At 39.9% G+C, this 25,382-nt stretch overlaps 1 protein-coding gene and 1 pseudogene across 1 annotated transcript; one reads left to right on the plus strand and one right to left on the minus strand.

The window, feature by feature from the left end:
* The window catches only part of LOC134316986 (NLR family CARD domain-containing protein 3-like), a 95,111-nt pseudogene that overhangs the window by 38,472 nt on the left and 31,257 nt on the right, over positions 1–25,382 (plus strand).
* Positions 2,065–4,974, minus strand: LOC134317268 (zinc finger protein 239-like). The gene is made up of 2 exons (XM_062998087.1): positions 4,302–4,974; positions 2,065–2,996 (listed from the first exon to the last, which is right to left on the minus strand). Exons 1-2 carry the CDS (start codon positions 4,498–4,500, stop codon positions 2,140–2,142), a joined length of 1,056 nt encoding a protein of 351 aa, XP_062854157.1. The 5' UTR covers positions 4,501–4,974; the 3' UTR covers positions 2,065–2,139.

The raw sequence follows: 25,382 nt of genomic DNA on the forward strand, positions 1-25,382 counted from the left end.
TTAAGAAGGGCCCACAAGTTCTCAATAGGGTTTAGGTCAGGTGAGGAAGGGGGCCATGTCATTATTTTTTCATCTTTTTTCATCTTTCATTATTTTAGGCCTTTACTGGCTAGCCACGCAGTGGAGTACTTTGATGCATGCGATGGAGCATTGTCCTGCATTAAAATCATGGTCTTCTTGAAAGATGCAGACCTTTTCCTGTACCACTGCTTGAAGAAAGTGTCTTCTAAAAACTGGCAGTAGGTTTGGGAGTTGATTTTGAGTCCATTTTCAACACGAAAAGGTCCAACAAGCTCATCTTTAATAATACCAGCCCATAGCAGTACCCCACCTCCACCTTGTTGGCGTCTGAGTCGAAGAGGAGCTCTGTTCCTGTTACTGATCCAGCCACGGGCCCATCCATCTGGTCCGTCAAGAGTCACTCTCATCTCATCAGTCCATAAAACCTTTGAAAAATCTGTCTTCAGATATTTCCTGGCCCAGCCCAGATGTTTTAACTTATGTGTCTTGTTCAGTGGTGGTCGGGTTTCAGCCTTCCTTACCTTGGCCATGTCTGAGCACTGAACACCTTGTACTTCTGGGCACTCCAGGTAGGTTGCAGTTCTGGAAAATGACACCACTGGAAGATAATGGTTCCTGGTAGCTTCACGTTTGATTCTTCTCAAATCTTTGGTGGTTAACTTGCGTCTTCTTTTCTCAACACGTTTCTTGCGACCCTGTTGACTATTTGCAAAAAAACGCCTGATGGTTCTGTGATCACGCCCCAATGTTTTAGCAATTTCCCTTTGAAATAATTTTTAAAATTTTTGACTTTTCAGAGTCAGTTAAATCTTTTTTTAGGCCCATTTTGCCTAAGGAAAAGAAGCTGCCTAATAATTATGCACACCTTGATATAGGGCGTTGATCACCTTAGGCCACACCCTCCCTCATTACACAAATACACAATACCTGATATGCTTAAATCCAATTAGCATTCAAGTTTATATAGCTTGGAGTTGGAAAATATGCATATTAATGATGATATGGTCAAAATACTTACTTGCCTAATAATTGTGCACACAGTGTACAGTACAGAGATTAAAGTTTTTTATGTTTTGTTTTTTGCATAAACTATAATCTCCCTTCACTTTCCTGAGGATTCATAATAATAATCATTTTGGTTAAACACTGAGCCATGTGGCTGGATTCATAAAGTTTACCTGCACTGAATGAACAGATTCATAAACACACTACCGTACCTTTACCATTATATTGCAGGTACATGAAATAGCTTCATTCATGTCTTATTTCATGAGTGATTAATAATTGATTCCTACATGTAATACATTAATGAATTTATTATGAATATGCACAAGTTCATTTTGTCTAATGTAAGTGGTGGACAAGGTACAGAAACCATGTAGTTGAGTTAAAGTAGAGATATCCAAAGTAACATTACTCCAGTAAAAGTAAAAATACTCTTTACCTCCACTAAAGTACTAAACTAAATTTACCTTCAAATGTACTTAAGTATGAAAGTAAAAGTAGCATGATTTATTATGGCTCTAATGTTTTATGATCATTTCTGTATCAAGACTCTTGATTAATCAACTCATTTTAGGTGAAAAGACTCTAGTGTCATTAATTTAGCTTAATTGACTAAGCTAAACTGGGTTATACCTATTAAATAAGATAAACATGTAACATTTAGTGCTGAGCAAATGCTAAACAATAACAGTATTAAGTATATTAATGACATTAAATTCATTATTTTTTTAAAACAAAGCAACATACAGCTGAAAATGCTTGGTAAGTAGTGGAAACGAATGGAGCTCTATGGGTTGTTTGGAACTATTCAGCGCTCCACGACCCAGAAGCTGCACAGAAAAAATGTCCCACCCCCTTTCCAACGGTTCCCTATGGGAGTGTCGCCACTCTGTTCTCTCTACCACTCTGGCCACATCTCCTCGTACTTCTGTTGACTCTCTAAGTCTGTGTGCTAGCACCGCTGCAGTTAGGCTAAAGCATTTTTATTTCATGGCCACATTTATAGAGAAGTGACACTAATAACAGCAACATATCAAATATCTCTTTATTAAAATAAAACTGGTATTATTACCATTACAATCAAGTATTAAAACTCTTCCCACACTGTGAGCACTAATATGGTTTCTCGGCAGTGTGAATGCGCTGATGTTTTTTGAGACTACTCTGTTGATTAAAACTCTTCCCACACTGTGAGCACTGATACGGTTTCTCTCCAGTGTGAATGCGCTGATGTGTTTTGAGATAACTCTGTTGAGTAAAACTCTTCCCACACTGTGAGCACTGATATGGTTTCTCTCCAGTGTGAATGCGCTGGTGGGTTTTGAGACCACTCTGTTGATTAAAACTCTTTCCACACTGTGAGCACTGATACGGTTTCACTTCACTGTGAATGCGCTGGTGTTGTTTGAAATGATTCTGTCTATTAAAACTCTTCCCACACTGTGAGCAATGATACAGTCTCTCTCCAGTGTGAATGCGCTGGTGTGTTTTGACATGATTTCGACTATTAAAACTCTTCCCACACTGTGAGCACTGATACGGTTTCTCTCCAGTGTGAATGCGCTGGTGTGTTTTGACATGATTTCGACTATTAAAACTCTTCCCACACTGTGAGCACTGATACGGTTTCTCTCCAGTGTGAATGTGCTGGTGTTGTTTGAGATCACTCTGGAACCTGAAGCTCTTCCCACACTGTGAGCACTGATACGGTTTCTCTCCAGTGTGAATGCGCTGGTGTATTTTGAGATCACTCTGGAACCTGAAGCTCCTCCCACACAGTGAGCAGACGTTTCCTTTTTGCTGTTTCCCCTGGTGAGACGTGTTAATGCTGACAGGATCAGAGGACGTTTGCTGATTACTGGAGCTTCTGGTGGGCATCAGGTTCTCACATTCAGTCTTAATCTTCACCAGCGCATCATATTTAACATCCCTGCAGCTCTTCATGTGATCGTGGAAATGGTTGTTCATTTCTGAAACAGAAAACAATACTGAATCAATATTTGTAACATTATAAATAATAAACATTGTTAGTAAAAGTCAAAAAGGGAATAAAAAATAATATAAAAGTCAAAAAAGGACAAATTGTACCGGATCCAGGCAGGGAAACGTGTTACAGGAACAATAAAATCAGAGGCTCATCAGAGCAGTTTAGAGTGAAATGTGCTCACAAGTGTAAGAACAAAATGAACCTTATAGCAGGATAATATGGCAGGTCGCACACTGACGTGTTAATAATGTATAGAATGACGTGTAAGAAAGCTGTAAAATGTAACATCACTTCATTACTGCATCCCAACTCTCTCACATCTACACTTTACAAAGTACAACTACACTAATGAACAGCTTTCTAATGGAGTTTCTCTGGTCCAACTTAAAATGTGCAACAGTCCAGTAAACGGCACTTGGAAACCAGAGACTGAACGGTCTACTAAATAAATACACATTTATTTGATTCCTCTATTAATGATGATCATTTTAGGGGGAAAAAATTATCTTAGATTTTTTAAATTAAAGTCAATTATTGATAATTACATTTGATTTCCAATCACCTGCAATGCCTGTTTAAGCCAAAGCTCCTGATTCTCAGTGTTTTACATGACAGTGATTTATATACAGTGTAAGAGACAAAAATCACTGTCAGATGTGTGTAATGCAGGTTTATGGTCAGTGTAATGGGAGCATGGTTGCCAGACATCTATGTAAGTCATCTCACAGAGGGCAACAACAAAAGCGCTTCAATAACCAAACCTAAAAAATATGAACTGCTTTGGGATTAGCTAAACACTTTAAGGAAACATTAAGAAAATGTAATTAATTTAATATAATCCATTGTCATTTTATTATATAAAAGATGAGGTCAGCCCAGAATTACACGGGAGGAGCTTGTCAATGATCTCAAGGGAGCTGGGAGCAGAGAAATGCTGGATATGACCCCAAGAACACCGTCCCCACTGGGCATTTATCTGCCTCCAAACACGGCGAGTGGAGTTGATGCCAAAGAGCTCAATTTTGGTCTCATTTGACCACATCACATTCTCCCAAGCTTTCTCTGAATCATTCAGGTGTTCATTGGCAAACTTCAGACGGGCCTGTACATGAGCGTTCTTGAGCAAAGGGACTTTGCGGGCACTGCAGGATCTCAATCCATTACGGCGAAGTGTGTTACTAATGGTTTTCTTGGTGACTGTGCTCCCAGCTCCCTTGAGATCATTGACAAGCTCCTCCCGTGTAATTCTGGGCTGACCTCACCTTTCTCAGAATCATTCTTACCCCACCAGGTGAGATCTTGCATGGAGCTCCAGAGCGAGGGCGATTGACTGTGATCTTGTATTTCTTCCATTTTCGAATTATCGTGCCAACAGTGGTCTCTTTCTCACCAAGCTTCTTGCTGATGGTCTTGTAGCCCATTCCAGCCTTGTGCAGGTCTACAATCTTGTCCCTGACGTCCTTTGATAGCTCTTTGGTCTTGCCCATGGTGGTCGAGAGATTTGAATGGAAGAAACTGATTCTGTGACAGGAGTCTTTTATACAGGGACAGGACTAATTTGTGTGTCTTTTGTGCACATAACCGGTCTGTGGGGGTCAGAATTCTTGCTGTGGGGGTCAGAATTCTTGGGGATCAAATACTTATTTCCCTTAATTAAATACAAATTAATTTATAACTTTTATTTAATGTTTTTTTTTCTGGATTTTTTGTTGATATTCTGTCTCTCTCTGTTAAAATAAACCTTCCATAAAAATTATAGACTGTTCAAGTCTTTGTAAGGGGGTAAACTTACAAAATCAGCAGGGGATCAAATACTTATTTCCCCCACTGTATGAGTGTGTGTGTATATATGACTGTGTGTATATATAAGTGAGTGTGTATATATGAGTGTGTGTGTATATATGAGTGTGTGTATATATAAGTGCGTGTGTATATATGAGTGTGTGTATATATATGAGTGTGTGTGTATATATGAGTGTGTGTGTATATATAAGTAAGTGTGTATATATAAGTGAGTGTATATATGAGTGTGTGTATATATAAGTGAGTGTGTATATATAAGTGAGTATATATGAGTGTGTGTATATATGAGTGTGTGTGTATATATGAGTGTGTGTATAAATAAGTGAGTGTATATATGAGTGTGTGTGTATATGAATGTGTGTATATATGAGTGTGTGTATATATGAGTGTGTGTATATATATATGAGTGTGTATGTATGTGTGTGTGTGTATTAATGAGTGTGTATATATCAGTGTGTGTATATGTGAGTGTGTGTATATATGAGTGTGTGTGTATTTATGACTGTGTGTATATATAAGTGAGTGTGTATACATAAGTGAGTGTATATATGAGTGTGTGTATATATGAGTGTGTGTGTGTATATATGAGTGTGTGTATATATAAGTGAGTGTGTATATATAAGTGAGTGTATATATGAGTGTGTGTATGTATGTGTGTGTATATATGAGTGTGTGTAAGTATGAGTGTGTGTGTATATGAGTGTGTGTGTATATGAGTGTGTGTATATATGAGTGTGTGTGTATATATGAGTGTGTGTATATATGAGTGTGTGTATATATGAGTGTGTGTGTATACAGTGTATCACAAAAGTGAGTACACCCCTCACATTTCTGCAGATATTTAAGTATATCTTTTCATGGGACAACACTGACAAAATGACACTTTGACACAATGAAAAGTAGTCTGTGTGCAGCTTATATAACAGTGTAAATTTATTCTTCCCTCAAAATAACTCAATATACAGCCATTAATGTCTAAACCACCGGCAACAAAAGTGAGTACACCCCTTAGTGAATGTTCCTGAAGTGTCAATATTTTGTGTGGCCACCATTATTTCCCAGAACTGCCTTAACTCTCCTGGGCATGGAGTTTACCAGAGCTTCACAGGTTGCCACTGGAATGCTTTTCCACTCCTCCATGACGACATCACGGAGCTGGCGGATATTCGAGACTTTGCGCTCCTCCACCTTCCGCTTGAGGATGCCCCAAAGATGTTCTATTGGGTTTAGGTCTGGAGACATGCTTGGCCAGTCCATCACCTTTACCCTCAGCCTCTTCAATAAAGCAGTGGTCGTCTTAGAGGTGTGTTTGGGGTCATTATCATGCTGGAACACTGCCCTGCGACCCAGTTTCCGGAGGGAGGGGATCATGCTCTGCTTCAGTATTTCACAGTACATATTGGAGTTCATGTGTCCCTCAATGAAATGTAACTCCCCAACACCTGCTGCACTCATGCAGCCCCAGACCATGGCATTCCCACCACCATGCTTGACTGTAGGCATGACACACTTATCTTTGTACTCCTCACCTGATTGCCGCCACACATGCTTGAGACCATCTGAACCAAACAAATTAATCTTGGTCTCATCAGACCATAGGACATGGTTCCAGTAATCCATGTCCTTTGTTGACATGTCTTCAGCAAACTGTTTGCGGGCTTTCTTGTGTAGAGACTTCAGAAGAGGCTTCCTTCTGGGGTGACAGCCATGCAGACCAATTTGATGTAGTGTGCGGCGTATGGTCTGAGCACTGACAGGCTGACCCCCCACCTTTTCAATCTCTGCAGCAATGCTGACAGCACTCCTGCGCCTATCTTTCAAAGACAGCAGTTGGATGTGACGCTGAGCACGTGCACTCAGCTTCTTTGGACGACCAACGCGAGGTCTGTTCTGAGTGGACCCTGCTCTTTTAAAACGCTGGATGATCTTGGCCACTGTGCTGCAGCTCAGTTTCAGGGTGTTGGCCATCTTCTTGTAGCCTTGGCCATCTTCATGTAGCGCAACAATTCGTCTTTTAAGATCCTCAGAGAGTTCTTTGCCATGAGGTGCCATGTTGGAACTTTCAGTGACCAGTATGAGAGAGTGTGAGAGCTGTACTACTAAATTGAACACACCTGCTCCCTATGCACACCTGAGACCTAGTAACACTAACAAATCACATGACATTTTGGAGGGAAAATGACAAGCAGTGCTCAATTTGGACATTTAGGGGTGTAGTCTCTTAGGGGTGTACTCACTTTTGTTGCCGGTGGTTTAGACATTAATGGCTGTATATTGAGTTATTTTGAGGGAAGAATAAATTTACACTGTTATATAAGCTGCACACAGACTACTTTTCATTGTGTCAAAGTGTCATTTTGTCAGTGTTGTCCCATGAAAAGATATACTTAAATATCTGCAGAAATGTGAGGGGTGTACTCACTTTTGTGATACACTGTATATGAGTGTGTGTGTGTATGTATGAGTGTGTGTGTGTGTATATATGAGTGTGTGTATAAATAAGTGAGTGTGTATATATAAGTGAGTGTATATATGAGTGTGTGTATATTTATATGAGTGTGTGTGTATATATGAGTGTGTGTATATATGAATGTGTGTATATATGAGTGTGTGTATATATATGAGTGTGTATGTATGTGTGTGTATTAATGAGTGTGTATATACAGGGGTTGGACAAAATAACTGAAACACCTGGTTTTAGACCACAATAATTTATTAGTATGGTGTAGGGCCTCCTTTTGCGGCCAATACAGCGTCAATTCGTCTTGGAAATGACATATACAAGTCCTGCACAGTGGTCAGAGGGATTTTAAGCCATTCTTCTTGCAGGATAGTGGCCAGGTCACTACGTGATGCTGGTGGAGGAAAACGTTTCCTGACTCGCTTCTCCAAAACACCCCAAAGTGGCTCAATAATATTTAGATCTGGTGACTGTGCAGGCCATGGGAGTTGTTCAACTTCACTTTCATGTTCATCAAACCAATCTTTCACCAGTCTTGCTGTGTGTATTGGTGCATTGTCATCCTGATACACGGCAACGCCATTGGATGCACATGGTCCTCCAGAATGGTTCGGTAGTCCTTGGCAGTGACGCGCCCATCTAGCACAAGTATTGGGCCAAGGGAATGCCATGATATGGCAGCCCAAACCATCACTGATCCACCCCCATGCTTCACTCTGGGCATGCAACAGTCTGGGTGGTACGCTTCTTTGGGGCTTCTCCACACCGTAACTCTCCCGGATGTGGGGAAAACAGTAAAGGTGGACTCATCAGAGAACAATACATGTTTCACATTGTCCACAGCCCAAGATTTGCGCTCCTTGCACCATTGAAACCGACGTTTGGCATTGGCACGAGTGACCAAAGGTTTGGCTATAGCAGCCCGGCCGTGTATATTGACCCTGTGGAGCTCCCGACGGACAGTTCTGGTGGAAACAGGAGAGTCGAGGTGCACATTTAATTCTGCCGTGATTTGGGCAGCCGTGGTTTTATGTTTTTTGGATACAATCCGGGTTAGCACCCGAACATCCCTTTCAGACAGCTTCCTCTTGCGTCCACAGTTAATCCTGTTGGATGTGGTTTGTCCTTCTTGGTGGTATGCTGACATTACCCTGGATACCGTGGCTCTTGATACATCACAAAGACTTGCTGTCTTGGTCACAGATGCGCCAGCAAGACGTGCACCAACAATTTGTCCTCTTTTGAACTCTGGTATGTCACCCATAATGTTGTGTGCATTGCAATATTTTGAGCAAAACTGTGCTCTTACCCTGCTAATTGAACCTTCACACTCTGCTCTTACTGGTGCAATGTGCAATTAATGAAGATTGGCCACCAGACTGGTCCAATTTAGCCATGAAACCTCCCACACTAAAATGACAGGTGTTTCAGTTATTTTGTCCAACCCCTGTATCAGTGTGTGTATATGTGAGTGTGTGTATATATGAGTGTGTGTGTATTTATGACTGTGTATATATAAGTGAGTGTATATATGAGTGTGTGTATATATGAGTGTGTGTGTATATATAAGTGAGTGTATATATGAGTGTGTGTATATATGAGTGTATGTATATATATGAGTGTGTGTATATATAAATGTGTGTATATATGTGTGTGTGTATATATGAGTGTGTGTGTATGTATGAGTGTGTGTGTATATGAGTGTGTGTATATATGAGTGTGTGTATATATGAGTGTGTGTGTATATATGAGTGTGTGTGTATGTATGAGTGTGTGTGTGTATATATGAGTGTGTGTGTATATATACGTGTGTGTATATATGAGTGTGTGTGTATGTGAGTGTGTGTATATATATGAGTGTGTGTATATATGAGTGTGTGTATGTATGAGTGTGTGTGTGTATATGAGTGTGTGTATATATGAGTGTGTGTATGTATGAGTGTGTGTGTATGTATGTGTGTGTGTATATATGAGTGTGTGTGTATGTATGAGTGTGTGTGTATATATATGAGTGTGTGTATATATGAGTGTGTGTATATATGAGAGTGTGTGTATGTATGTATGAGTGTGTGTATATATGAGTGTGTGTGTATATATAAGTGAGTGTATATATGAGTGTGTGTGTATGTATGATTGTGTGTGTATATATGAGTGTGTGTGTATGTATGAGTGTGTGTATGTATGATTGTGTGTGTATATATGAGTGTGTGTGTGTGTGTGTATATATAAGTGAGTGTATATATGAGTGTGTGTATGTATATATAAGTGAGTGTATATATGAGTGTGTGTGTATGTATGAGTGTGTGTATATATGAGTGTGTGTATATATGAGTGTGTGTGTATATATGAGTGTGTGTGTATATATGAGTGTGTGTATTTGAGTGTGTGTGTGTATATATGACTGTGTGTTTATAAGAGTGTGTGTATATGTGTGTGTATGTATGAGTGTGTGTGTGTGTGTATATGAGTGTGTGTATATGAGTGTGTGTGTGTATATATGAGTGTGTGTATGTGTGTGTATGTATGAGTGTGTGTGTATATATGAGTGTGTGTATTTGAGTGTGTGTGTGTATATATGACTGTGTGTTTATATGAGTGTGTGTATGTGTGTGTGTATATATGAATGTGTGTGTATATATGAGTGTGTGTGTGTATATATGAGTGTGTGTACTGTATATGAGTGTGTGTGTGTATATATGAGTGTGTGTATATTTGTGTGTTTGTATGAGTGTGTGTGTATTTATGAGTGTGTGTACATGAGTGTGTGTATATATGAGAGTGTGTGTATGTATGAGTGTGTGTGTATATATATGACTGTGTGTGTATATATGAGTGTGTGTATATATGAATTAGTGTATATATGAGTGTGTGTACATGAGAGTGTGAGTGTGTACATATGAGTGAGTGTATATATGAGTGTGTATATATGAGTGTGTGTGTATATATAAGTGAGTGTATATATGAGTGTGTGTATATATGAGAGTGTGTGTATATATAAGTGAGTGTATATATGAGTGTGTGTGTGTATATGAGTGTGTGTATATATGAGTGTATGTATATATGAGAGTGTGTGTATATATGACATTTACATTTACATTTTCAGCATTTAGCAGACGCTTTTATCCAAAGCGACTTACACAATGAGCGGAACACGATGAGCAATTGAGGGTTAAGGGTCTTGCTCAAGGACCCAACAGTGGCAACTTACTTGGTGGTGGCGGGGCTTGAACCGGCAACCTTCTGCTTACTAGTCCAGTACCTTAACCACTGAGCTATCACTGGCCATATGAGTGTGTGTATATATAAGTGAGTGTATATATGAGTGTGTGTGTATGTATGAGTGTGTGTATATATGAGTGTGTGTGTATGTATGAGTGTGTGTATATATGAGTGTGTGTGTATATATGAGTGTGTGTATATATGAGAGTGTGTGTATGTATGAGTGATTGTATATATGAGTGTGTGTATGTATGGTTGTGTGTGTATATATGAGTGTGTGTATATATGAGTGTGTGTGTATATATAAGTGAGTGTATATATGAGTGTGTGTATATATGAGTGTATGTATATATGAGTGTATGTATATATGAGTGTGTGTATATATGAGAGTGTGTGTATGTATGATTGTGTGTGTATATATGAGTGTGTGTATATATGAGCGTGTGTGTATATATAAGTGAGTGTATATATGAGTGTGTGTGTATGTATGAGTGTGTGTATATATGAGTGTGTGTATATATGAGTGTGTGTGTGTATATATGAGTGTGTGTATATGTGTGTGTACGTATGAGAGTGTGTGTATGTATGAGTGTGTGTGTATATATGACTGTGTATATTTGAGTGTGTGTATATACAGTGTATCACAAAAGTGAGTACACCCCTCACATTTCTGCAGATATTTAAGTATATCTTTTCATGGGACAACACTGACAAAATGACACTTTGACACAATGAAAAGTAGTCTGTGTGCAGCTTATATAACAGTGTAAATTTATTCTTCCCTCAAAATAACTCAATATACAGCCATTAATGTCTAAACCACCGGCAACAAAAGTGAGTACACCCCTTAGTGAAAGTTCCTGAAGTGTCAATATTTTGTGTGGCCACCATTATTTCCCAGAACTGCCTTAACTCTCCTGGGCATGGAGTTTACCAGAGCTTCACAGGTTGCCACTGGAATGCTTTTCCACTCCTCCATGACGACATCACGGAGCTGGCGGATATTCGAGACTTTGCGCTCCTTCACCTTCCGCTTGAGGATGCCCCAAAGATGTTCTATTGGGTTTAGGTCTGGAGACATGCTTGGCCAGTCCATCACCTTTACCCTCAGCCTCTTCAATAAAGCAGTGGTCGTCTTAGAGGTGTGTTTGGGGTCATTATCATGCTGGAACACTGCCCTGCGACCCAGTTTCCGGAGGGAGGGGATCATGCTCTGCTTCAGTATTTCACAGTACATATTGGAGTTCATGTGTCCCTCAATGAAATGTAACTCCCCAACACCTGCTGCACTCATGCAGCCCCAGACCATGGCATTCCCACCACCATGCTTGACTGTAGGCATGACACACTTATCTTTGTACTCCTCACCTGATTGCCGCCACACATGCTTGAGACCATCTGAACCAAACAAATTAATCTTGGTCTCATCAGACCATAGGACATGGTTCCAGTAATCCATGTCCTTTGTTGACATGTCTTCAGCAAACTGTTTGCGGGCTTTCTTGTGTAGAGACTTCAGAAGAGGCTTCCTTCTGGGGTGACAGCCATGCAGACCAATTTGATGTAGTGTGCGGCGTATGGTCTGAGCACTGACAGGCTGACCCCCCACCTTTTCAATCTCTGCAGCAATGCTGACAGCACTCCTGCGCCTATCTTTAAAAGACAGCAGTTGGATGTGACGCTGAGCACGTGCACTCAGCTTCTTTGGACGACCAACGCGAGGTCTGTTCTGAGTGGACCCTGCTCTTTTAAAACGCTGGATGATCTTGGCCACTGTGCTGCAGCTCAGTTTCAGGGTGTTGGCAATCTTCTTGTAGCCTTGGCCATCTTCATGTAGCGCAACAATTCGTCTTTTAAGATCCTCAGAGAGTTCTTTGCCATGAGGTGCCATGTTGGAACTTTCAGTGACCAGTATGAGAGAGTGTGAGAGCTGTACTACTAAATTGAACACAACTGCTCCCTATGCACACCTGAGACCTAGTAACACTAACAAATCACATGACATTTTGGATGGAAAATGACAAGCAGTGCTCAATTTGGACATTTAGGGGTGTAGTCTCTTAGGTGTGTACTCACTTTTGTTGCCGGTGGTTTAGACATTAATGGCTGTATTTTGAGTTATTTTGAGGGAAGAATAAATTTACACTGTTATATAAGCTGCACACAGACTACTTTTCATTGTGTCAAAGTGTCATTTTGTCAGTGTTGTCCCATGAAAAGATATACTTAAATATCTGCAGAAATGTGAGGGGTGTACTCACTTTTGTGATACACTGTATAAGAGAGTGTATATATGAATGAGTGTATATATGAGTGTGTGTGTACATGAGAGTTTGAGTGTGTATATATGAGTGTGTGTACATATGAGTGAGTGTGTATATATAAGTGAGTGTATATATGAGTGTGTGTTTATATGAGAGTGTGTGTATGTATGAGTGTGTGTATATATGAGTGTGTGTATATATGAGTGTGTGTGTATATATGAGTGTGTGTATTTGAGTGTGTGTGTATATATATGACTGTGTGTTTATATGAGTGTGTGTATATGTGTGTGTATGTATGAGTGTGTGTGTATATATGAGTGTGTGTGTGTATATATGAGTGTGTGTATATGTGTGTGTATGTATGAGTGTGTTTATATGAGTGTGTGTGTGTATATATGAGTGTGTGTATATGTGTGTGTATGTATGAGTGTGTGTGTATATATGAGTGTGTGTATTTGAGTGTGTGTGTGTATATATGACTGTGTGTTTATATGAGTGTGTGTATATGTGTGTGTATATATGAATGTGTGTGTATATATGAGTGTGTGTGTGTATATATGAGTGTGTGTATATGAGTGTGTGTGTGTATATATGAGTGTGTGTATATGTGTGTGTGTGTGTATTTATGAGTGTGTGTATATATGAGAGTGTGTGTATGTATGAGTGTGTGTATATATGAGAGTGTGTGTATGTATGAGTGTGTGTGTGTATATATGACTGTGTGTGTGTATATATGAGTGTGTGTATATATGAGAGTTTTTGTATGTATGAGTGTGTGTGTGTATATATGACTGTGTGTGTGTATATATGAGTGAGTGTATATATGAATGAGTGTATATATGAGTGTGTGTATATATGAGAGTTTTTGTATGTATGAGTGTGTGTGTGTATATATGACTGTGTGTGTGTATATATGAGTGAGTGTGTATATGAATGAGTGTATATATGAGTGTGTGTGTATACAGTCCCTGACAGAAGTTCTGTCGCTTATCCATGTTGTGGAAACAAAAGCTTATAACCTGACTTTAAATTCATCCATTGGTTTTAGAAATGACTCATATGAAAGCTGAAACCCTCCCAAATGAGGTTTAATTAACGAAAATAAATTTGCTTCACTGCAGAAATATTGATCATTTAATGAACACAGAAAGGTCAGATTTTGGCAAGACAAAAGTTTTGTCGCCCACAGAAAGTAATGTGAAAATCAAACAAATAATTTACTTCAAATACAAAGATATGTTTCATAACATTGGTGAATGAAGTTGTGGTGCTATTAGAGCCATATTTAATATTTTGTGTGACTTCCATGAGCTTTAAGGACTGCATCCATGCGGTTCCACAATGATTCATACAATTTATTGATGAAGTCATCAGGAATAGCAAAGAATGCAGTCTTACATGCCTCCCAGAGTTCATCAAGATTCTTTGGTTTTGTCTTCCAAGCTTCCTCTTTCATCCTACCCCAAACATGCTCAATGATGTTCATGTCTGGTGACTGGGCTGGCCAGTCCTGGAGCACCTTGATCTTCTTCGCCTTGAGGAACTTTGATGTAGAGATGGATGTATGAGATGGAGCACCATCCTGCTGCAAAATTTGACCCCTTTTATGATTGGGAATGTAAGAGGTAGCTAATACTTCTTGATATTTTAGGCTATTGATATTGCCTTCCACCTTGCAAATGTTTCGCACACCCCCATACTGAATGTAACCCCAAACCATGATCTTTCCACCACCAAACTTAACAGTTTTCTGGGTGAATCTTGGATCCATACGGGCTCCAGTAGGTCTCCTGCAGTATTTGCGGTGGCTGTGGTGTAATTCAACTGAAGATTCATCTGAGAATCCACCTTCTGCCACTTTTCCAGCGTCCATCCGTTTAGCAGGCTGTGGGCCTTGGCAAATGCCACACGGTTTTTTAATTGCCTTTTTTTTAGTGCTGGCTTCTGGGCACTGATTCGACCATGGAGGCCATTTCGAGACAGAATCCTACAAACTGTTCTAGTTGACACAGGGACTTGAGGTGACCAGGCCTGGTGGAGCTCTGCTGCAGTGGAAGAGGGGCTGGCTTTGGATTTTCTAACCAACAAATGTTCCTCCTTAGCAGTTGTCTTGCGGGGTCTGCCGGACCTGGGCTTGTCAAAAACATCTCCAGTCTCTTCAAATCTTTTTTTAATTCTTTGTACTTGACGCTGAGACACATTAAAGGTGCCGGCCACCTCTGCAGTGGATCTGGTCTTCAGCCTCTTGATAATCAAGGCTTTGGTCGCAGGGTGGATTTTTGGCATGTTGTCAGAGGTGAAGTTGCAGTTCAAGTGAAGGTCTGGGGTGCTGGGGTTCTTTTTATACACACCCACTAATTAACCGATCAATTAGTGAGCACAGGTGAGGCTGTAAACTAAGATTGGGTGCATTATATGACAAGGCGACAAAACTTTTGTCTTGCCAAAATCTGACCTTTCTGTGTTCATTAAATGATCAATATTTCTGCAGTGAAGCAAATTTATTTTCGTAAATTTAACCTCATTTGGGAGGGTTTCAGCTTTCATATGAGTCCTTTCTAAAAACCAATGGATGAATTTAAAGTCATGTACAACATGGATAAGCGACAGAACTTCTGTCAGGGACTGTATAATCTTAAACAAACAGGACAGGTGCATTGTGGGTAAGTGAACATTTGCAAACTTTTATAGCTACATTTAAAGTAAAAGAAGAAAATAGAATGAAACTGAACTATTATTAATCATGAGCATGAACAGCCCTGCTGAATGACTTTATCTAGTTACTCCAGCTAATGCTCTTTATTAATACACTTTATTACATGTATTACACACAGGGTTTGGAATGAATATAAAGTATCATTAGATCTACTGTATGTCTGCTACAATATTTAATAGCTATAAATAATATATAGTCATTTTAATGTAAACTATAATACCTAATAATAATTTTATATAAAGATCAAAAGTAATTTCATTTACAAAAACTACATATAAACACATTCAGTAATAATGTAATTGTACTAAAATAAAAAGCTTAATGATGATTAAAAGTAAAATGTAGAGAAGAAACTGACGGTACTAAAGACGGAACGATACCAGAGTTTTGCTCTGATACTGAGAAGCTTTTCATTATTTCTCTTAGTTTTATATTAAAGATTGTTTACTGTAAGAAATAAATCTCACCTGTAGTGATCAGTGGAATATTTAACATGTTCTCTCAGGTAGAAATAAAAGATTTGAATGATTTTAATGTTCTGTGTGAAGGTGTGGACGCTCCAAACACTTTCACTATCAGGAACAAACATGTAGGTGTGTGTGTGTGTGTGTGTGTGTGTGTGTGTGGGTCACCAGGTACTTCAGCTAGTTTAGCTCACACACGGAAACGTTTAGAGCAGCATGTCCAAAGTCCGGCCCGTCAGATTTTATATGGCTTTTATCTTCTGTTTTTAAAGTGCATTACTTGTGGCCCACCAGCTCAGTCAAACAGAAAAATATAATAAATTATCGTTGCTGTCCGATGAAAAACACGAATTTCCACTTTTAGTGGTTTACACTTTTTTTACATGTTGATTGTGGGTATAAATCTCTGTCTGTCCATAGCAGCGAATATCAAAATGACCAATGAAGAGATAAAAATTACGCAATCTCTGTAACGAGTATCTCCATTGTCTGTTAGACCTGTCCATCAAAACCATGTATCTCCTCCTCCTTCCCCTCCTGTACTGTTTGAGAAAGAAGTGAAACTCATTTGCTGTGTGATGTTTCATCTCTACAGTTTATTCAGGTTATTCAATCACAAGGTTGTAAACATGATTTATATTTGTAATGTTTGTAGTTTGTATCTGATATTTATATGGACTAAGCGTTTACATGGACTGTATTAATTAACACAATTGAACTTTTTTATAGCTACAATAACTTAGTTAATAACTTGATTTACAAAGTAAAGATATTGTCTGGTAACTTGACTGTTTCAGGTATTTATAGGTATTAAATGGTAATTTAGAACGATATTTCTCAGTCTTGTGTCTGCACAACAGTATTAAAAGGTTTTCTCAATAGATCTATTAAATATTCGTATTCTGACGGAATCTATGATGAAAAGTTCCTCCCTTAATTCTTCTTCTACTTTTGATTTAATGGCGGTTGGAAAACCAACATAAAGGTGCATTACCTCCACCGACTGGACTGTGGTGTGAAACACGAGATATTGGGAAAGAAAAAAATCCTAGATTCTTCTATATTTCTACTTACTTTAAAAACTTGATAATTAAATGATATATATAACTAGATGTTTTCCCTAATAATCCAGCTAGTATAAAACTGTAATGTTGAGCCATTTCCAAAGATTGAAAAAGATTATTTATTTCTTGTTTATATTTTTTTAGTGTAGTAGTACATGTTCTACAGTTTCTTCCTGTGTACAGTGTATGTAATTTCCTGTACTATGTTTATTTATTATCTGATTTAGACCTGAGTGCACTATTCTTAGACGTGTTATTATGGTTTCCAGTTCTTCTACCTGAATCTTTCTTTGTATTCTGTATAAATGTCTTCCTGTTTCACTTCTATCCCAATATTCCTGCCAGGCTGTTTTGTTTAGTGAAATTTGCAAATCTATGTGTTTGTGTTTTAAAGTTTGTTTTGCTGTTTTATCCACCTGTTCATTCCCCTCTAACCCGGCATGAGCAGGAACCCAAAGAAAACTCACTGACATACCTTTCATATCTATTTTATGTAACAGGATATATATTAAATATCAGTTCTTAGTGATCTCCTCTGTTAATCCTGAGTTAACGCTGTTCTTCCATCAGAGCTTCATCTAAGTTCAGCTTCTCAGTGAGCGTCTAACAAGTGCAGGAACCAGAAGAGCTGTTTACACTGTGTTAAAGGTTGTAGTGGTTACCTAACAACACTACACCTGTACAGTATAACAGAATAAATGTCCTATACTATCACTACAGTAATACATTATATGGTTATTAATTATTATTAATTATATGGTTAAATTAATAAATGTACATTTAATTATAATAATGAGTGTAGTATGTGTAGCCCTCATAAAATTTTAATGCTTGGTTTCATTGATTAAAAGAACCAGATGTAAAATGAAACAAATTGAGTTGACAATTTAGTTTACATTGTTGCTTCTGTGTTTGAATACAGTAGGTTGAAAATACAAGTTCAGTAAGTGTAAGTAATGTAAATGTAATTATATTGCCACATACTCTGTAAATGTGTTTGTTTTTTCTTTGAAGAGACTGTTTGTTATTCAGTTGTGGACTATAAATTTAAAATTGTAATCATTGTGTCGGAGCTCAGATACTTTTGGGGTGAGAAGGAAGGCGCAGAGCTAGAGGGGAAAAAGGACACAGAGTTTTTTTTCCAAACTAAATGCTAAAAAAAGGGATAAAAATAACAGTTTAAATAAAAATAAATGGTAGTGCTGAAATCCAGTGATGTAATGGACAAGTTTGTATGAGGTTTCTCCTGCTGTATCACCAGTTAGTTTGAGTGGAAAATAGGGATGTAATGATTAACCACAATACAGTTAATAACCGATTCAAAAATTCCACGATTCTAATCGATTTGACATGTAGAATGAATCAATATTCACTTTAAACAGCAGAGGGCGCTGGCACTATACACCTCGCCTGGTTGACGTCACTGGCGCTATTCACCTGATTACTAAATTGAAATTACACTATTTTTATTTCTTTTTTTATAGGAAATAATAAAAGGAAACTTTGTCATAATTTGTCCTCAATTTCAGTAAAAAAAAAAAATTGGGGAAAAAATTATATTGTGAACCCAGTATCAGGAATCGCATTGCATCATGGGTAGAGTGTATCATTACATCCCTAGTGGGAAATTAGAAACACTGATTTACATCGGTGGGCTTTCGGGACATGTGAAAGTTGTGGACCGGCGAACGTTCACAACATCTTGAAGTACGGATATCGGTAAACTTGTGTACTTTTACCACTCACAAATATGTAATATTGGATCATTTTCCTCAAAAAATAAATGACCAAGTACAATATTTTTGTCTCATTTGTTTAACTGGGTTCTTTTTATCTACTTTTAGGACTTGTGTGAAAAGCTGATGATTTTTTAGGTCATATTTATGCAGAAATATAGAAAAATCTAAAGGGTTCACAAATTTTCAAGCACCACTGTATACACACATACTCATATATACACACACACTGGAGATGAAGTTTTACTTTGTCACACACACTCATATATACACACACACTAATATATACACACATACTCATATATACACACACACACACACTCATATATACACTGTGATGACGACCTTGATCACGCCGTCATCCCATCTGCATTTCCCTTTATGTTCAAACACGCTATATAAGCGAAGTCGGCTTACCCGAAGATGATGCGCACATCCGAGGGAAAAAGCAGAACATTCGCGAGCGGTAAAAAGAAAATGCACGGGTGTTGACACAATGATAAAAGAACTGAACATTAAGAAGCAAGGTGTACTTACCTGGCCGTCCCGGCAAAACCGTGCGATTGTGCAATGCTGTGCTTTACGAGAGAGGAAGAGCTCACTCTTTCGGAGGAGGAGGGGAGTAGCGCACACGGCAGGAACGAATGCACAAAGTGAAAGAACTGAATAACATGATAAAGAACTGATGCATGAGATCGGGTCATTGCGAAAGTAAAATAGTGATGCCGATGTGATGTTAGTGTAAATAAATTGTGTATATAGTGATTATGTATACCCAAACAGTTAATAAGGCTACCCTAGCTTAATGAATGGTTTAAACCAGAATGCATTGAAAAAGAGTGAAAGAGTAAGGAGAAGGACTGTTAATATAAGCGATTCTGTGGCGGAAAAGAATCCCAGTAGTCCTGATTAAGAATTTAAACCCAGCTTGTATATATTGTATATATGTCTGTAAATAGTTTTGAGTCATTTGGAGCACCTGTAAATAGTAAATAAACACGTCTGGTTGGAACATAAAGTCCCTTTTCAGTGGTTTTCCTCGCTCCTCTCCTTGACTGCTATGACTACGCAGTTAACAGCATCTCACATGGTGGCAGCGGTGTTTGTTCCAGTCCAGTAGGAAACCACAAAAACGACGAACGGAGGCAGCAGAAGTCCAGTGGTCGCAGCATGATGAAAGCAGTCCAGAGCAGCCTGGTGCATCTTCTACAACCACCGGCGAAACAGAAAGTGTGTCTCAACTTGGCAGCTTGCTTCGAAACTTCATGACCCTACAACAAGCCAGGGAAGAACGTCTCGAGCAAGATATGCAAAGACAGGAGCAAAGATGGCGCTCACTTCAACATCAGTTTGGGCAGCTACAGACGGTAGTTTAGCAAGAACGACAGGAGCAACAGCTACAGGGAGGAGCAGCTGTACAAACTCCGTCCACATCATCTGAAACGCACATTCTACGCCACATCGGAGAAATAAAAGACAGCCGGACGCGACCACAGAGACAACCGGATATGTCTACGTTCCAGCAGCCCTTACCGATGTCACTCACAGCATGGACAGGTCCAAGGATGTCACCCCAGCAAGAGGAAGATGACATCGAGCATTATCTCACAACTTTTGAGAGAATTGCTCATGCCTGCAGATGGCCTCAACAAGACTGGGTTCTCCATCTCATACCACTGTTAAGTGGAAAAGCACGAGCAGCGTACGTCGCTATGGATTTTGAACAAGCCAACGACTATGCCGCAGTCAAAGGAGCCATACTGAGAAAGTATGAAATCAATAAGGAAACATACAGACTGAGATTTCATTCTAAGGCAATCCCTATTGGTGAAACACCAAGAGAGTTAGTAGCCAGACTCAAGGACTTGTATGAGAAGTGGATGACGCCGAAACAAAGATCAAATGAAGAAATTTCGGACACCATCATCCTGGAGCAGTTCCTTGAATCCATCAACACAGAGCTAAGAACATGGATTCAAGAACGCAACCCCACATCGGCGAGTCATGCAGCAGAATTAGCAGAAGCCTACATTTCAGCGAGACGGGTTTCCAGAGAGTATCAGCTGGGCCAAGGACGTGCCACAGCCAATCCATCCGGTAGGTCTGGAGGCGGTTACGGTGGGAGTGGTCAAAACCCTAGATTCAAAAGCACAGGACCCCCAGCTCAATTAAAAGACAGTAATTCAAATAAAAACCTGCGGACACGTCCAACACAATATACTACTAGGACAAAATTAGAATGTTTTAACTGTGGTCAAATAGGACATAAGGCTAGGGAATGTCCACTACAGGGAAGTAATAACACGCGTTTGTGCTATGTCCCCAGATCCACAGACAATACACTAGAACATACACTAAACAGGGATACAGTAATTCCCGTTAAGATTAAAAATAAAACCTACAAAGCCCTAGTAGACTCTGGTTTAATTCAAACGTTAGTCACCCATGAGTGCATTAAAAACCAAAACCTCTGTAGTCAAGCAAAAATAAAAATACGGTGTATACATGGCGACGAGCAGGAATACCCTATTACCGACGTAACATTAGAAATAGAGGGTCAGGCTTACCTGGTAACAGTAGGCATTCTTGAAAAAGCCCCATATTCAGTCATATTAGGCAGAGACATCCCCATACTCTTAGACCTGTTAATGCCTAAAGAACCAGTAACTGTAATGGCTGTCACTAGATTGCAATCAAAGCAACAATCAACCATCCCTGTAGATACCCTACCGTTTTCTCAACCAGTAAAAGAAAGAAAAACCAAAAGAGCTAAAAGGCAGGAAAAAGTTAAGGGTACAACAATTAAAGAAACACTACAAACCCCGGATAACACAAACCTTGACGCCATCCCCACTAATATTGCAGAGTTGCAAAGACAGGATCCAACACTAAAACCGCTGTTCGATAAAGTCATTAAGGAAGCCGACATAAACAAAGCCATAGAAAGGGAATACTTCCTGTTGAAGGATAGTAAATTATACAGGTACGCAAATACTGGTGAACAGCTAGTAGTACCTAAAAGCCTAAGAGCCACCATTTTAAAAATGGGTCACTCCATTCCATGGGCTGGCCATTCAGGCCAACAGAGAACCCTAGCAAGAATAGCTAGTAGGTTCTATTGGCCTAGGCATTATCTGGATGTAATAGATTACTGTAAGGCCTGCCCAGAGTGCCAATTAACAAGCCCGGCAAAAAAAAGGTGATAGAGCCCCATTAATAAGCCTGCCAATAGTAGAGGTTCCTTTCACTAGAATTGCAATGTACATTGTAGGCTTACTGGAAAGGAGCAGGACAGGCAATCGTTATATATTGGTTGTTTGCGATTATGCAACAAGGTACCCTGAGGCATTTCCACTTAAAAAGATAAAGACCAGACAAATAGTGAATGCCCTCATTCAGCTGTTTTCAAGGGTCGGAATTCCAAAAGAAGTCCTCACTGACCAGGGAACAAACTTTACCTCCAAGTTTTTAACTGAGGTGTTTTCATTGTTAGGCATTAGGGGCATAAAGACCACCCCGTACCATCCTCAGACCGATGGCATGGTTGAGCGCTTTAACCAGACCTTAAAAGCAATGCTCCGAAAGTTTGTGGCTGAGACTGGATCCGATTGGGACCAGTGGTTGCCATACCTTCTTTTTGCATATAGAGAAGTACCACAGGCCTCCACAGGATTTTCTCCTTTTGAATTGTTGTACGGCAGACAAGTCAGAGGTCCACTGGACCATGGAACAGATGAACATTCTCTCATATGTCCTGAAGATGAGAGATAGGATAGAGACTCTCACATCTATGGTCAGAGAAAACATGGAGAGAGCTCAACAGCACCAGAAAACGTGGTACGACAAGGCATCCCGGAGAAGAAACTTGACACCAGGCCAAAGGGTGCTCATTCTCTTGCCTAGTACTGACAGTAGCCTCCTAGCAAAATGGCAAGGCCCGTATGAGATTATAAGGAAGATGGGACAAGTAACATATGAACTGAGCATGCCAGACAGAAGAAAGAAAACACAAGTCTTCCATATAAACTTGCTGAGGCTATGGCGAGAGAACACAGACAAGCTGGTAGATCAACTATGGGTGCGTGCAGTGGAGAACGAGGAGGCGCTTACGAAGCAGTACTTCCCGGTATCCAGAGCCAGCAAGGCCACACTCGATCTACAACATCTGGCACCTTTACTACAGCAACAACTGCTAGAACGAGTGCCTAAAGGACTATGCAGTGAAGAGCCGTGTAGAACAAACCTCACGACACACAACATCCATCTACAGTCAGCGGAACCGATGCGACAGACATCCTGCAGGATCCCAGCACGTCTCATCCCTGAGTTAAAGAATGAAGTGGAGACAATGTTGAAGCTTGATATCATAGAGCTGTCCAAGAGCGAATGGTCCAGCCCAGTGGTGCTAGTTCTAAAAAAGGACGGTGGGCTGAGATTCTGCATTGACTTTTCAAAACTAAACGCAGTGTGAGCATTCGACCCTTATCCTATGCCAAGAGCAGACGAACTGATCGAGAGGTTAGGAAAGGCGGAATACCTCAGCACACTTGACCTGTGCAAAGGGTACTGGCATGTACCTCTAGCAGAACCAGCCAAACACCTTACCGCCTTTAGAGTACCATCAGGAATGTTCCAGTTTACAGTGATGCCCTTTGGACTCCATGGAGCGGCGGCAACATTCCAACGACTCATGGATGAAGTCCTGAAAGGAACAGAGGAGTATGCTGCAGCTTACATTGACGATGTGGTCATCTACAGCAACTCCTGGGAGGACCACCTCAAGCATCTCAGAGAAGTGTTTCGGAGAATTCATGAAGCAGGCTTGGTGGTCAATGCAAAGAAGTGTCACCTTGCAAGATCTGAAGTGTCCTACCTAGGTTACATCTTAGGAGGAGAAACTATCCGACCACAGCTAGACAAGGTGCAAGGAGAGTCAGGTCCTTTCTAGGTCTAGTGGGCTGGTACAGAAGATTTATTCCCTAACTCGTCGAGCGGCAGTTCTGACCAACCTAACCAAGAAAGACCAACCCCAAAGGGTCAAGTGGAAACTGCTTTTAATGATTTGAAGGCTTGCATATGCCAGGAGCCAGTATTGCAGAGCCCGAACTTCGAGTTACCATTCACAGTGCAGACTGATGCTTCAGGGACAGGACTTGGTGCAGTGCTATTGCAAGGCCCAGAAGACGACAGACGTCCAGTCGTCTACATCAGTCGGAAGCTGTTCCCCAGAGAGACAAAGTACTCGACAGTAGAGAAAGAGGCATTGGCAATAAAATGGGCAATGGACACATTGAAGTATTACCTTATTGGCAATGACTTCACCTTGGAGACAGATCACAGGGCCCTCCAGTGGCTGAAAAGAATGAAAGACAGCAATGCGAGGATTACCCGGTGGTATATGTCTTTGCAACCGTTTAAGTTTAAAGTTGTGTACAGGAAAGGAACACAGAACGTTGTTGCAGACTTCTTGTCAATGATCTCAAGGGAGCACAGTCACCAAGAAAACCATTAGTAACACACTTTGCCGTAATGGATTGAGATCCTGCAGTGCCCGCAAAGTCCCTTTGCTTAAGAAGGCTCATGTACAGGCCCGTCTGAAGTTTGCCAATGAAAACCTTAATGATTCAGAGAAAGCTTGGGAGAATGTGATATGGTCAGATGAGACCAAAACTTAGCTCTTTGGCATCAACTCCACTCGCCGTGTTTGGAGGCAGAGAAATGCCCAGTGGGGACGGTGTTCCAGCATTTATCTGCTCCCAGCTCCCTTGAGATCATTGACAAGCTCCTCCCGTGTAATTCTGGGCTGACCTCACCTTTCTCAGAATCATTCTTACCCCACCAGGTGAGATCTTGCATGGAGCTCCAGAGTGAGGGTGATTGACTGTGATCTTGTATTTCTTCCATTTTCGAATGATCGCACCAACAGTGGTCTCTTTCTCACCAAGCTTCTTGCTGATGGTCTTGTAGCCCATTCCAGCCTTGTGCAGGTCTACAATCTTGTCCCTGACGTCCTTTGATAGCTCTTTGGTCTTGCCCATGGTGGTCGAGAGATTTGAACGGAAGAAACTGATTCTGTGACAGGAGTCTTTTATACAGGGACAGGACTAATTTGTGTGCCTCATGGGCACATAACCGGTCTGTGGGGGTCAGAATTCTTGCTGGTTGGTAGGGGATCAAATACTTATTTCCCTTAATTAAATACAAATTAATTTATAACTTTTATTTAATGTTTTCTTTCTGGATTTTTTGTTGATATTATGTCTCCCTCTGTTAAAATAAACCTTCCATAAAAATTATAGACTGTTCAAGTCTTTGTAAGGGGGTAAACTTACAAAATCAGCAGGGGATCAAATACTTATTTCCCCCACTGTATGTATGTATGTATATATATATATATATATATATATATATATATATATATATATAGCATTGGCACAACTATATGTATTTACTGACCAACTATTGGACTAGCCACCAAAGTGCAATGGCAAATACTTCACACTTCAATAACAATATCACTGCACAGTTGTGAAAACTATTACATCTAATAAAAAATCTATTTTGCTTCTATACCGCAGTCTGGACAAATGACCACCTAACTGATTGCAGTAAATTTTGGAGTGTGCTTTGCGTGGATGGGAG

Source organism: Trichomycterus rosablanca, chromosome 1 (genome assembly GCF_030014385.1).
Source record: "Trichomycterus rosablanca isolate fTriRos1 chromosome 1, fTriRos1.hap1, whole genome shotgun sequence".
Classification (NCBI taxonomy): domain Eukaryota; kingdom Metazoa; phylum Chordata; class Actinopteri; order Siluriformes; family Trichomycteridae; genus Trichomycterus; species Trichomycterus rosablanca.